The 15852-nt window shown below is 39.5% G+C and overlaps 1 protein-coding gene across 1 annotated transcript in view; it reads right to left on the bottom strand.

Moving 5' to 3' along the window:
- The window catches only part of MCF2L (MCF.2 cell line derived transforming sequence-like), a gene marked incomplete at its 5' end in the record, with an annotated part of 62474 nt that overhangs the window by 23874 nt on the left and 22748 nt on the right, over positions 1-15852 (bottom strand). The window contains 8 exons of the mRNA XM_009578160.1: positions 650-841; positions 1051-1242; positions 2124-2243; positions 3217-3331; positions 5092-5216; positions 5895-6044; positions 6556-6672; positions 7140-7259. Coding sequence (XP_009576455.1) covers positions 650-841; positions 1051-1242; positions 2124-2243; positions 3217-3331; positions 5092-5216; positions 5895-6044; positions 6556-6672; positions 7140-7259 — 1131 coding nt within the window. The remainder of the gene's footprint in view (positions 1-649; positions 842-1050; positions 1243-2123; positions 2244-3216; positions 3332-5091; positions 5217-5894; positions 6045-6555; positions 6673-7139; positions 7260-15852) is intronic.

The following is a 15852-nucleotide window of genomic DNA, read 5'->3' as shown; positions in this document are numbered from 1 at the left end:
GTCAGAGACTTATCAACAAGCTACACTGCCATTTACAGCACAGTGATTTGCAATTGTGATTGCTTTTATACCATGTATAGAAATATTACTCTACTCTTCACTCTTAACAAGGCATAATTTACAGTCATTTAGTACACTTAAAAATTGTAACATCACTTCATATAACATTTTGTGTGCTTGCTGTAGAGAAACCAATGGGGTTCAGGTTTCAATTTAAAAAAAATATAGGGAAAAGTTTTCTTGACAGTGTCTAATGGTTCTGTTACATGAAGAGATGAATGAAGAGGAAAAGGGACATATTCTCAAGTTCTAAAAAAAAGCAGTTACAAAGCAGAAGTCATACAAATATCAGGACAGGCACATTTTTGCTACATAAAAAAGATATTTTAAATACTCATTTGGGAGAATTTTTTTTAAAAGCAATACTGCTAGTTGAAAAATTGAAGTAGTTATTAAAAGGCTATGAAGCTCTTGATGCATATCCAAAGATATGACAGGACTAGCACTTCAGGCAGCGAAATGTGTTGGCTTTCCAGTTCCCAGGTATAGCTCCTAGTACTGATTATTCAGCTTTATCAATGGCCATGCAAGAGAACAATTCCAAAATTAACAAATGGATGCATAGATACACATAAACGTCTTCTCGTACCTTTAGGTCCTCATTGAGGATGTGTGCATACTCTCTGTAAATTTTATTCAACTCCTTAATCTTATTGCCTGCACCAGTGTCCAGGAATTTCTCAATCTCGTGTAATGCTGATTCTGCACCATCCTGAGACTGACACTTATCTACTGGCTGCGAAGCCAGCAGATAAATTCCTTCATCGCACCACCTCATAGACTAGAAATGGAGAAAAGAACAGGCTCAGAATGCACCGATGTCAGCAGCAAACACTAAGTGGTCTAAAACATTTCATACCTCTACTTGTGACGTATTTAAGGAGAAAACTTCCAGCACACCCAGATATTTTTACCTGCCGTTATGACAACTGGTTGACTGAGGTTTTAGCAAACAAGATGGGAAACAGAACTGTTCCATGCAAAATTTACCTTTTCTAGTAAGCCATGCAATTCTAGAGATTTGTTAAGAAGATTCCTCCTCCGTTCTGTCTCAGTAGTGAAGGCATCACAGAGATGATGAAGTTCACTGCATTTTGGAATAATGGAGTCCACAGCATAATGATTGCCTTGAATAAAAGCATCACCTTCTGAGGCTAGCATTCTGGCTTTTGTTATAGTTTCCTAAGAAAGCAAGCACTGATTTAGGTATATCTTTCCTTGGATCAACATCAATGAAAAAAATGAAGAATTACACCATTTGTTTGTACACAGTAAAATACACTTGTTGATAAAAGAATATATCTTCAGTTAACAGCTGCCTCGTTTAATAAATCAAAGTGATTTCCCATCTTCCCAGACGCCCAAGAACTTTTATGCCTCCTTCTTTATTGTATCAGAGTACTTCAGAAACATTAATGAGTTTAATCATATGCCTCCCTGTGAAGGAACCACTAATGTCTTTCTATGCCTTAGTTATTCAGCAGCATGTTTGTGTGTGTATGTATGCAATTTGGAGTACAGCAGCAATCTGAACCCAAATTAAAAAATACCTAACTCTGGCACCTCAGCCTCAAAAGCAACGACCTCACTTATAGATCTATATATTTTATTGTGAAACACAGATGATAATAATGTTCCCTTTCTACATTGTTCAGAGTGTATGTTTCTGTTGGTCATCTTTTAACATATTGTAAATTCAATACACAGCTTTCTCATTTCTGAGATTTAATGAAATAAGTGGCTTTAATAGGAATGGAAGCGGCCCCTTGATCACTAAGTGCAGAACTTGGCTATATAGACACTTCATGCAATTCTTCCACGAACCGATCACACCGACTTTCTGACTGGTCGCTCTGCTTTTTATTGAGGGATGCCTGAGAACTGGGCTGCTCCAATGGTTAAAGACTTTATTCCAAATTCCTTCTGCACATTACTTGAGACACTGATTCTGCCCTGTTGTCAGCTTAAGCTCTGCTCATAAGATATACTCAATAACCAAATACTGTTCCCCTCCGCACATGCATGGTCATACTAGAAATTAAGGAGGCTTCCAGAGTTCTTACACATGATTTTTCTTCAAAGTTGGCAAGATCTTTCAAAATGTGCTCCACATGCGAACAGCTGTTTCCCACATCTGTGAAAGCAGACAGTCTCTCGGACACAATATCCAAAGCTGCTTTGACCTGAAATGAGACACAGCTATGTATGAATGAAGATGATTCCACCTCTCTGGAGACCCATCAGTTAAACAGCTGACAACCACTATTTCCAGTCAGGTGACTCACCTTATGGGGTTACTGGGGCACAGAGACAAATCACTTTTTTGTCAGCCTACCTTTACCCCCAATTCAAAATGAAAACAAATACAAAGAAAGGCAGTGAAGTAATCCTGTTTCCTAGTACTGAAAAAAAAGCAGGAAAAACTAATGCTCAGGAAAAGATTTATGATCTTGCTTTTACCAGATGACAATAATACAAAGCGACATTAACATAAACAGCAAAACGTGAGAGAGAGGTCCTCACCCTAACAACTGGTTGAGACAGACATACACAGACAGACACATGCACACAATTGTAAAAGGGCTTCTGAGCATTGCTCCCATGGAGACACAGGGGCCGTGCTCTGAGATCAGCTACACCAGCGTAAAGTGACTGTAGGTGCCATCAAGCATATGAGTTAAACTAACATGAGATCAGAAACTGGCTGTAAAAATTTTAGTTCAGCCTCCACCCAGCTTCTAACATTGTGGTTGCAACTTCCCACCCACAGTGCTGGAGACTTTTATAAAATTTCAGCCAGAAGGTTTAGGTAAGTCTTGGTTCCATAAAAGGGCCTATTGGCAAGATGAAAGGTTTGCAGCCAGCATATTATGCTTCTGTGGTAGAAAAGAGGTTTCAAAGGAGTTTTTGAATGCTTATACACCGTTGGGCCCATGGAAAAAAAATCATAAGACTGCAGAAGAGAATTATTATGTCTCTATACGCAAGTATTCAAGGTAGTAAAGATAGCAGGATGTCAAGTAAGGACATGTACAAGAAAAAGGTTGGAGAAAGCTTTCAAGCACACACAAGAGCTGCAAAAACAAGAGAGGGAAGTATTTTCTTCTGAATCATTTTAATATTACCAAATATTGACTGCCACCAAGAAGTTCTCACCTCTCTAAAATTCTGTTCAAAATTCCGAAGACGCAGACACTGCTCAAGTTTTTGCTGATGCTTAATCCAAAACTCATCAAAGGCAGCCTCCGTTTCATGTAATTGAGCCAGAAGCCTTTAAAAAAAAGAAAAAGGCATACTGTAAGAATGATGGGTGCAACCTTCAAGGGACAATACAATCTTCCACAGTAAACAAAAAGCCTCCCCAAAGCAATATTTTCCAGACGAAATAAACTGGATACAGGAAACTTTCTGAGTATTGCACAGAATTGTTTCCTAGAATAACATTGATGTAAAACTGAAACCCAACACAAACATTAAGTTCTGAAAAATTGGCAAGTGCTGATTTGAAGCTAGCTGCTGCACATAATGACTTCTCAGCTCTGGCCTGGGGACATGGTGACTTGGGGCTAGCAAACATAAATAAAACATGCAAATGTGTGTGGGCTAGGACCCAGAGGAACCCAAGCCTTGGGCAATAAGGAAAAAAGAAGGCAAAAATCCATACTGCTGTGACCATCCAGCTGCCCTTACATTCCATTCCTTACATTTCATAATAAACCTGAAGGTCATTGATCCTCCTCTTCTGAGCAGAGTTACTACTTAAATATTACAGGCAACTACAGCAGTATTGCGATGAAAAGCACCTTTTTCAATTATAGTTCTGGCCAATGTATTAGGACTTTTACTTTTCAACTTATCTTCCAATATTGCATTTGACAGTACGGTATCCTATGGACTTATCTTTTCAGTATGCTTTGCTGTACTTAGGCTACATCCAGGGAAGGCCATACATCAGAATTTTAATGAATTTTTGTCTTTAATAGCACAGAAACAAAGCCTAAATTTACAAGTTAAAACTGATTAGAAAAAAGGTGGGGACACACACACACACAGAGTTTGTTCCAACTTCCATCAGACATTGTATCGAGTGGGAACATTTTGGATAAATCAGCAACTCCCACCCCAATTGTCCTTCGGATAGCTGATAGCAACAAGGACCAAAGAAAGTGACTTCTGCCTAGCTTTGTGGATTGGAATGGACAGTTATTTGGAAAGAAGAGTCAGCCCGAGTGTAACAGAAACATGGAATGACAGACAAAAAAAGAATGCAGAATACTGCCTGGGGGAAATGAGGTATGCTTTCATAGCTTTGTACAAATTTACATCTGTGCTATGGTGATATAATGTCTCCAAAACTGGCAGTAATTTAAGGGGGGGGTGGGGAGCAAAGGAAAACAACATCTGTTACTTATATGCCCAAAGGAAGCATATAGGAAGTTTGTGCATAGATACTTCAAGAGCGGTGTACTCCCTAGTAGCCCTTTAAGTGCTACTAACGACACTGATAAAATATCAGCAATGTTAAAAGCTCCTTCAGGAAGGTTTAAAGAAAAAGAAACCTCCCACTTCAATTCAAAAGGACTTAACGAAAATGGACAAATCTACTGAAAAGAAGGGATATATCACTTCTGTATTCCCCTCCTGCTTTCCCTAGAGCAGCGAAATTTCCTTGGATTGCACTTTAGTTTCTAAACAAAGCATCAATATTCTTTAAAATAAGGAAAACCTGCTCAACTACATAGTCCAAATCTGACAAAAAGGGAAAAAAACCCCCAGCGTTACTTTGTTGGTACTGGAACTCAAACTGCATCCCCTATTTCCCTACATCCAGGTAACCCAGTAATGAACATCAGGGGATTACTTTGCTCAGGACAGATGTGACAACAGAGGAGTTGTGTCTGAAGTACCTTTTATATGTTCACATTGTAACCTTTGCTTATTTGCTAAGCATGCATATGGAATTATGTAAAAGAGCTGGGGAGGGGTCAAAAAACCCAGAAAAGCAGCATGTTCAGTATTTACTCCTCTCACCTTTCTACCGTTGTTTGATTGTCTAGCTGATCTTGATTCAGTTTGTATTCAGGATTCTCAGTAACTGGTTTTGTAATACTTCCAAGGATATCATCTCCCTGCTCTACTGCTAACCTGATATCCTCCTACAAAACAAAACAAAAAACCCACACACTGTAGTTGTGTGTTGTTGGTTTTTTTAAGCAGACTTCATAAGGCACCAAACTGGAAAAAGGATTTTGTTTTAATAGTAATAGAGCAAGCACAGTTTGATTAAAAGCAGTGTTTGACAACAAATACAGACAGTAAATGCTAAATGTCACCTTTTTCTATGTTTACCATCTTAAGACCCCAGAGTAACTGAGCTGAATTTCCATGAAAGATAGCCTTCTAGGCTACAAATATCTCAGAAGTTTTAGATGTATAGTTTTGAAACCCCAATTCAGTTTTCATTTAAGCCAATTTGAAAGAACATTTGTCCGTTCTTCAAAAGGTCATATATTTTCACATGCGTGCAAATACAATCAAATTTCTCGTTGCAAATGAAACTACAAATTAAACACACCACTACTTACAAAGGAATTCCTGTTTCCACATACAAATCATTATGCATTTGTACATTAGTAAACTTAGCCTCAAGAATTGTCATTTTTGAATGCAAAAAGGATTTTTAACATCAAACCAAGCAAAACAAGTTCAATAAGATTTCAATGTTTCACATTATTATTGTCTATTAACATCCTCCAGATTTTCTATTAACATTATTAGCTGTAAATTAAAACATAGTTTAACTAGAAGACAGCCTCTTTACAAAGATTACATACCTTCATTTTGTCCTTCTTTTCTGTGTGTGTTGCAAGAAGGGAGCTGGTTGATTGCACATCATTTGGTAGTTCTGTTTCAGCCAGCTCAGTCCCAAAGGACTGAAGAATCTGAGCTGTTTGCTTAACCTTTTGGGCGAAACCTTCTATAGCCTTTTGGAATAAAAACCATTAATGATGTTTCATGATCATCACATGCATACGTACAAACAGACATATACACACACAATATAACTCTCAAAACAAACCCGAGCAGATGAATTATGAGACTGAAAAATGGTCTAAGTATAATTTTTCAAGCAACAGATACCATCACCATTAATTCCTTAATTGTACGTTTTTCCTAGGCTCGTATCAGGTATATCTTCCTCATATTTTTATAATCTGGAGTTATTCTACAACTTGAGCTTTTTCTTTCTCGTAGCAAAAACAATAAACCTCAACACAATAATACACTGTAGTTCCTTTGCTCCAAGTGTTCAGAAAACCACTCCCAAATTATTACTCATATTTTTTTCTCTAAGATGACTAAGTACCATTGGGAACATCTTCTCACTCCAAGCAAGTCAATTTGCATCACTTGGAATCTGTTTTATAAATGACAGGGTATAAAACAGAAGGGTTCGTTAAGCTGAAAAGTTGAAACAAAAACTTAAGGACTTACAGTGCGACGGGACAGCCATGTGTTATGGCAGTAATCCAGGGTGCCACCAAGATCTTCTGTTAATTGTGTTTTATCAATGTAACCCTGTAGTTCTGATACTGAGCCCAGCATTATGATCTACAGCAGCAATGAAAAAAAGTGAATGCAAACAATGGTGAGAAGTTCCTTATTAAGGATTCTAAGCCCCATCCTTCAGCCTCTGATAGAGAAATTTCAGTTTAATACAGAAGCAACTGATGGAACTATTTCCTTTGGGTATAGAATAAACAAACTTAACAGTTATTTCAGTTGAAGATGATGTAAATTTAAATAACAGCAAATGAGCATAAGCACCACGCTTAACAGTGCAGATTAAAATAAAGCTTATGAATTATACAATGTAAATGACTCCATTGGGGTTTCTTATCTTGATAAACCATACATGGCTATTTTCTAAGAGGAACCTTTAATTCAAGAATTCAAGAACTACCTTTAAGCATGGGGTTTTTGTTGGGTTTGTTGTTGGTTTTTTTTTGGTCCTCACTGGCTATATTAAGCACTTTAACAGATCTCTGATAATAAAGTGAAAACAAAGGATTACTTACAGGTACTTTCATTTTAAACTCATCTTTGTTGAACCTGAAAGCAATGTCCGAGAGAGCTCGATGAAAAAATCCTGTTGGGCGCAGAACGAGGACTAGTTGCAGGTTTCCCGGGAAAGATGCCTGCAAAACAAGTTTAGTCCGTTATTTTCTGTATCTCAGCTCCAGAAAATATTTTTGAAGAAGGAGAAGCCCCTGCTAAACCACAAACTAACCGTATCAAAGGCCTCCCCACAATGAGGTGACCAATTATAAACGTAGCAAGGCTTGGACAGAGAGCTTCATTCAAAGAGACATTTGCTCATCTTTGGGAACAGAGTGACTGTTCTCCTGGAATCGAATTTGTCAGGACTGGCTTGTACTGCTCTTCAGCTAAGATTACATCCTAGCCAAGGAGGCTAATGAACAAACAGCGGTGGCTTAGTACTTTTTCAGCAGCAGTACTTTCACAGTTACCTTATCTTCTCTTTAATAGAGGGTGCCAAGAGAAACCTCCATTATTGTCTGAACACCTAACAACATATTTATAGTTTGCGCATATACTACCTTGCCAGTTGCCTACATAAACTATTGCCACTGAGACTGAATTTCTCAGGCAGTAGCTTAGAAATAAGCTTTAATTTTTCAAACAAAAATAAAAGTCAAACATAGTAATTCTCAGCTGTGGTTTTTCTCATCATCTTCCAACTGGTAGTCTGATGGATCTTTCCTTGTTCTACAAGGGATAGAGGGAAAACAGAAGAGAGAAGGAAAGCAAAGCAAAGAAATAGCATTAAATTACTAAAAATCAACCACTGCCGTGGCAGAGGTTTGCATATTTGGCATTTAGCCATTCTTGAAATCATGCAAATCTTCTCCTCTATTCAGTATTTCCACTGCAGGGAGGCAGTGAAGCTCACTAAAGAACTTATCATTATAATGATTAAGTATGTACTTTTATTCATTATACTGTTGGAAATTATGTCACACTTCTAGCAAATTGAATTACAAAAAAAAGTCAACCAAAAAACAAACACTGACTGAAGAAGTTAAGCTATGCTCTGTTTCCATGTCTGGTTGGAGAGTGGTTTAATACTCATTTTAAGGTTTCCAAGGGTTCCAGCATTGGAAATGACAAACTTTTAAAGAGAAAAGTAGTTTAAAACTTTTCTGGAAGACTTCACAGATTCATTGTGGTTCCCCAGATATTCAGTGTACAAGTGAGATCTCCAACTGACTGAGGAACGTTAAAGACTTGAGCTTCAGAATCTGTCTCCACTTCAGCAATGTCCAAATTTTCTAGAAAGCATGGTGGTTCAGTCCCAAAGGAGTCTGTCCAAGGCCTGGGAACGGAATCCAGGTAATTCTGAGTGTCCACACCAGCTCCCCATCCTTGCACTGTAAACAATCTTTCTATGTGTATTAAAAGTAGTACACCCTGTGGACTTACTAACCAACAGTTATCAAACACAGGAAACTTTTCCTGACTGTATTCAGAAGCAAAAGTTAACAAGAGATTATTTTAACCATTTTTTCCTGAATTATCCAACTGCAAATTTATTTAAGAAAATTATTTAACTCATACTAAGAAACATTGCAAGAATGGACAAAACAATTTTTTAAAATTAAATCTCCTGAATAATCTTTTTAGAATGATAGCTATGTAGTCTGTTCATTCAGACACGTGTCCATTCATTTTGTGCCTGTAACAGCAGTGTGCATGCTCTGACTGAGCTTGTTAATTTTCACCTTCAACTTACAATATGTAAAATTTATTCAATGGCAATAACAACATTTCAGAAGAAAAAGCTCTAAAAAGAAATATCTTTTAGATAACACATTTTGACAAAATAATGGGTCTTCATGCGAGATATCCACCCCAGCAGATGACATCCAGACATACTGTCTTTGGCAGGGCATGTTTGTTACCCATTTAGCCTTACCCAGAACACTGGGAAATGCCTATCCTGTTAGCTTCAAGTTGAGTAGATACATTAGAAACACACAATGGCATGAAATGAAGCAGCGTGAAAGACACTGAACAGTAAAAGTAAATTTTAAGTTACACGTATGAGTAATAAATTTCTTCATTCTAACTTTAAATTCTCACTTTTCCACTTTGTGACTGTAGCCTAGATTTTTACTCCAGAGTTTTAAAGAAAATATCCTGAAAGGGACCTGAGATCCTGGTGGACAACAGGCTAAACATGAGTCAGCAGTGTGCCGCTGCAACAACCAAGGCAAATATGATCCTAGGCTGCATCCATAGGGCCATGACTAGAAGGGATAGAGACACGATCATCGCAAAATACTCAGCACTTGTCTGGTTGCACTTGGAGTACTGTGTCCAGTTCTGGTCCCCACAATTCAAGACATGGACAGACTGGAGAGGGTCTGAAGGAGGGCCACAAAGATGATCAATGGGCTGGAGAACCTGCCCTATCAGGAAAGACTGAAGAAGTTAGGTCTCTTCTCCAGGGAGAAGGGGGGCCCCTCATCACATTTTCCCACCTGCCACTTAAAGGGTGGCTACAAAGAGGGCAGAGGCTCTCTCTTCACAAGGAGCCATGTGGAGAAGACAAGGGATAACGAGTACAACTTGTACCAGGAGAGGTTTCATCTTGATATAAGAAAGAAATTATTTTACAGTGAGAACAATCATTCACTGGAACAACCTCCTAACGGCTGGGGTAGAGTACCCATTGCTGGAGGTTTTCAAGATGTGATTGGACAGGGTGCTAGATAATCTCATTGAGGTTCCCTTTCCCCATGAAAGGTTGGGCCAGATGATCTTTCAAGGTCCCTCCCAATCCTCCCAGGGAGGTGACAGTCCCACTCCACACTGCACTGGTGCGGCCCCACCTCGAGTACTGTTTGCAGTTTTGAGCGCCTCAATATAAGAAGGACATCAAACTATTAGAGTGTGTCCAGAGGAAGGCGACCAAAATGGTGAAAGGCCTTGAGGGCAAGACTTACAAGGAGCACTTGGTTTGTTCAGTTTGGAGAAGAGAAGGCTGAGGGATGACCTCATCGCCATCTACACCTTCCTCAAGGGGGGCAACTGAGGGGGAGGTGCTGATCTCCTCTCTCTGGCGACCAGCGATAGGACATGAGGAAATGGAATGAAGCTGCGTCAGGGGAAGTTCAGATTGGACATTAGGAAAAGGTTCTTCACTGAGAGGGTGGACGGTCACTGGACCAGGAAAGTAGTCATGGCACCAAGCCTGTCAGAGTTCAAGGAGCACCTGGACCACGCTCTTAGTCATATAGTTTAGTTTTAGGTAGTTCTGCGAGGAACAGGGAGTTGGACTCAATGATCCTTACGGGTCCCTTCCAACTAAAGATATTCTACGATTCTATGAACCCAGGCTATTATTCTATGATTCTATGATATTTAGACTATTACTGAAGCAAACACTAGTAGCAAAATGAAGTGCAATAGTAAATTTTTCTAAACTGTGTATTAACTCTTATGAGATACAGAGTTCAATTGCATGACAAAATTAAGTAGGGTCTCTCATTAATGTTCAATTCAAAGAAAACAGATAGAGAATACACATCACAATTTTTCTCCATTACAGTGTGTCTACCCAAAATGATGCTGTTGAAATCACTACAGTCTTGTATCATCTAGACTAGTTCCCATTCAAGACTTGCCAGAAGTTTTCTCAACCTCTCAGCAAAAGCTCAAATTCTAGATTACTCTGTCTACAACACTGTTCTTCATCCATTAGTCTGTCTCCTATGCTTCTCAGGTTTTTCCCCCCCTCAAAAAAAGTAAAAAAAACCCCAGTCTCAAAAAATAACGCCCCCTCTGCTTGTTGTGGCTAGGAGTCAAATCTGCAAATTGACCTTTGTGAAACAACAACAAAAAAAGGGAGGATTGCTACAGTAAACAATGCTGTACCAGTGCCAGCTATTCCGGTTTATCTGAGCTTATATCTTCACTGCCCAAATATTACTATTTTCCCAACTTCTTTTTCTTTCTAAAGCTCTGGTGACTTGCAGAAATGATGCAGGTATGATGCAAGAGACACTCCTTAGATGCGTTTGAACTTTATCAACCAATCAACTTCACCCTGAACAAAAGAGAACAACCACAACAACAACAACAATCATCTCTGTTCCAGTCCAGCAGCATATTTGTTTGAAGCTGTTGTATGCTAAGCAGGCAGAGCAAACAAAGACTTCTCAACAATGCTGTGTCAAGTGTTAAGCACAAAAATAAATATTCATGTATGCTTAGTAGTGTCATAAAATAAAGTCCCTTCAAGGACTGATTTAGTGAAGTCACCGAACATCATTGTGTCTTGAAGAAGGGTTTGTGTGCTTGAAAACTGTTTTTTCCAAAAGTGTCTTTCTTTACTAGATTAATTAATATTAACTGCTCCCCCAACATCTTGTCTCAAATACTGAACTTCAACTCAATTAATCAGCGGAGAAAAAAACCACTGTCATATTTTTGGTATCCTCTATGAAAATTAGCCCCAACTCATATATTCCTTTGTCTCACTTGCATCAGCGCTGACACTTGTTTGATACTTCGTGACACTTGTAGGATTAGTTTTCTACCTGCTTATCTCCTTCACTTCCCCATCCAGTCAGGCCAGTGCCGATTCCAAAGATACAGAAAAAGATGTAGATGTGCATGTAGTTATTAGTTTTGAAATAAATTCAACCACATCAGGGATTTATATACAGCACAACCCTTAAATCAAAGCTTTCCAATACACTGAGATCTTTGCTGCCCTATGAGTACCCCAAACCTGGAACATGGGAAGAACTTTCACTGGCTGGACAAAACAGGAGCTACCTTAAATTCTCTGGAAAATCAGTTAACAGTCACGAGCAAGTTGACCTGCCTGCTTTCAGGCCTCCACTTCTCAGGGACGGGGAGCTTTCCACTGCATGCTCCAGGCCTCTGGAAGGGAGAACTTACAGAGACCGAACCCAGCTGGGTTTTGGGCAAAATGTAAAATTAAGTTAGTTGCATATAATCTTAATTATCACTTTCCTTCACAGAATATTAATGACAGAGAAGCTGTCTGTAGCACCAGTACTGACCCTGAAGTTAAGCAGCTGCGAATAGGGGGAAGTAAGGAGAGGCAGGCCACCTCATGAATAAAGATGACACGATGCTGAATGCCTGGTAAGGAACCACAAAAGCTGACCAGGAAACAACCCCTGCCTGATGCTCGGTACAGGGTGGTAGCAGCTTATTTGAGGGGAAAGAAGGACAGCGTTTCCCTGAAGACAGGTACTGAGATTCTTTATATCTTCAGTTTCCACTGTGTAACGTGGTCTTGCTCTGTTGGTGCCAACAGGGTACTATTTAAGTCACTCAACAATTTTACTTGCACCAGTCAGGAGGGCAGCAATCCCACGCACTCCTGCCTGACAGCAGTTGTAAACAGCACATATGTGCTACAGGCTATTGGGCAGATGGCATTTTCAACGGAGGAATAAGTCTTCATTAAATCGCATACTTTACAATAGTCACAATATTCATTGAGACAGGATGCAGTGCTGCCAGGCTGCCGCTCCCCGGAAGAGGCAGCACAGGAGCAGAGCGGTGCCTGGGGTCTACAACCGGGAGCCAGTCACTACAGCTTTCAGCAGTGAATACCAGAAATTGAGCTTTTGGAAAAGAAAACCAACACCTTTGACTTTTCATATGTCAGGTTTCCTCCTAGGGCTTATTTAGTATACAAAGGAATTATATAGATAGATATGTATACCTTTTACACAGAGATGCACTTAAAATAAAGTTGCAGCCTGCTGTTCAATCCCACAGAGCAATTCACTCAGCTGCCCCAGTGCTCAGAAGTCCTTTATACTCCTACACAGCAAAGGAAAGCTATTTGATAAACAGTGAACCTACAACCCCTTTTCTTCTGCTTCCCAAGTAAACAGCCAGCTTTCAGAAATACCTGAATCATGCGAGCCATCAAAGAGCTAACGCTTGACTCAGTTTTAGTAGTTCTGTCTTAAAATACTTGAAACAACACTATTTTTCATTTTATGAAGAGCTTCAATATACCCACATTACCAAACTCTGTGGTGGTGTTTTCCCTTCTGCACTTACTAGTATGCCATAAGCCACAGGGCACTTCTTTCTAAAATACCTCTGTATATAAAGGAGCTAATAAGTACTTTTTTTTTTTTTCCAAGACTGTTTATTCCTGGCTAGAATGAAGTCTCTTACACAGGCTTCTTGTCAAGAAAGAATCTTGAATTAAATCAATTCATAAAAGGAGCAATTTGAAATCTAGTTTTAAAAACATTGAGCTGTTTTGCATTAGATCTGGGTTTAATGCTTGTGAGTTATGATCCTGTTTTCAGAGTTTAAGTGATTCACTTCTCTCTTTTTACGTAGTAAAAAAACATGTAATAAAAAGGGAAAATGGCTGACTACACAAGGATAACTGCAAAAGTGCCTGCACATGTAATATTTTCAAAACACGCAAAGTGATAAGACAAAACCATACAGCATCTCAAAATAACCTTTTTAGTTTATCATTTACTGGAATCATTCATAACAATAGCTACAAAATTGTAGAAATGCTGTTCTAGCTTCATCATACTGTCAAGTTCTTGGTCTTGTTCCGAATCCAAGAAAAAATGAGAAATGTGACTGGGGGTTGAAAAGAGAGCAGTTTTTTCAAACTTAACCCATACAAATTGTTAAGTGTCATTACAGTTTTCAGGACACGTCGCAAAGAGCTAACTAGAAACTGGGCTAGCGGGAAATACCTACCCATAATACAAAATAGTGCCTTTCATGGAGCATCAGTCACTAAACGCATCTTTCCTCCATCAACAACTCACTAAGAAACTCAACGTCTCTCTACAAACAAGGTCAGAGAACTCAAGGTCGGATTACTGTAGTTCACTGTTTCTCACCTTGGATGTAAAACCAACGATAAGACTCCAGATGGCACAAAAACGGGACTGCCTGGCTCCTGCAAGGTTTAGGCTGGTATTAGCACTCCAGTCTCTCCATTGGCTTTGGTCTCCTCCTGCCAGCTAAAGGTCTTGGCCCTAATCTTCAAAGCAATTAATGGGCTAAGCCTCTGTTACAGTGAAGACTGCATTTTGATTTATGAAGAGCTAAGAAAAAGAGTGCCCTGGACAATGCAGTCCGAAACAGAAGGCATGAAACCTGCATGTAACACATCCTTAGTCAAAGGTGGCAAATCAGGAAGCGAACTTCCCCAGGAGGCTGGATAAAACCCAACTCTTGTCACATTTAGAAAGGGCTGTGAAGTTTTGTAACTGGATAAACCTTTCTCACTATCCCTTGAGTGACCTCCATACCAACTGCTTCCTCAAGAGCAGTTGCCCTCACGTATGTTATTCCCTAAGCACCAAGTTTAAGAAAGTTTATTTTCTCTGGACTTTCAATATGAGGCTGATGGATGACTATGAGTGAAACTCTTCATGATGTTGAGTGCAGTTTTTTGTTTGTCTAAAAGGCTGAGTTCACGCTTCAACCTTTCCCTCAAGATGGAGGAAGACAATGATAACAGGACAACAGAGACAACGACAGTGTAATGACATAGGCTTCTTTTTTTAAGGAAACACACTGGAACTATGAACAGAGCAGTGTGAAACCTCAGAACACATCGATTAGTAATGTGCCTTGCTCCTACAACTGTGGATTGAATGTTGCTTGTTTGGGTATGATAACAGTAGAAGAGAAAAGAAAAAAAGAAGAAAAAAAAGTCCTTTTTGACTGCATGGAAAGGAAAAGGGGATCAATTTGTCTGGTGTTTGTCATTCACCCAACTTCAGCTGGGACAACATGGAGCCGTTTTACCAAGCCATGTAATGGCTCCTCCTTGCAGCCTTGTTCAGGAATCATGCGTTATTTCCATGAGCCTACCCACTTGCTCAGCCACAGGAGCTAAAAAGTTCAGCAAGGTCTTGTGTGTCTCTGTATACCATGTTTAACTGAAAACAGGACATTATAACACAAATTTAGAAGAATCTCAGCAGCTGACAGGGCAAAAACTTAAGAATTTTTGTACCTTCAAACAACAATGTAATAATAGCGAACAATTTGCAACGGCTAATTTCGATATTTTTCTTGTAATACCTTTCAGTTTTCTATGGCCTCTCTAGGAAAATGACAATTTACTGCCAAGACTTCACACTTAAGAACATAAAGAGTGGCTTTTGGCATCTCTACCAGAACTCCACCTCTCAGCCTGGCTATCCCAGTCGGCCAGATTCTTCTTACAGACTCAACAGTAGAGATGAATTCTGTCCAACTTACAGCCATCTAAAAGCTAAGCTTTTTATATAGTCAACAGTATCTCTAGGCTATCCATCCCACCTATCTCAGATAGGATGAGTCACCCTCCAAACACGTGCCATTCTTGACTGCACTAGGCTAATAACTTCACTTTAGCTAAATCAGGGGAAAAATAAAAAAATAATCTTGTTTGCAGTGTCTCTTAAACCACAGAGACTTCAGTCTTGCACTGGCTAAGGACAACCTCCTGAGCTGCCTGCCCATTGCAACTTTGTCAAGTAGAGTATAACAATAGCAAATCCCACATGCCTGGGCATGTGCTTGCCACAATCTCTCTGTCACATCCCAGGAAAAGAGGGGCCATCTTTCAGCCCAGTGCCTCTGGCTTTGGTTTCAGTTCTGCTGTCACTGCACGTGCGTCAGCAGCAGTCATCCTGGGTGAACGGTGCAGCCACTGCCCTTCCACTATGTCTGCAAAAA

The sequence above is a fragment of the Fulmarus glacialis genome, unplaced genomic scaffold (assembly GCF_000690835.1).
Source record: "Fulmarus glacialis isolate BGI_N327 unplaced genomic scaffold, ASM69083v1 scaffold415, whole genome shotgun sequence".
Classification (NCBI taxonomy): Eukaryota; Metazoa; Chordata; class Aves; order Procellariiformes; family Procellariidae; genus Fulmarus; species Fulmarus glacialis.
This window is presented reverse-complemented; position numbering and strand designations above follow the sequence as displayed.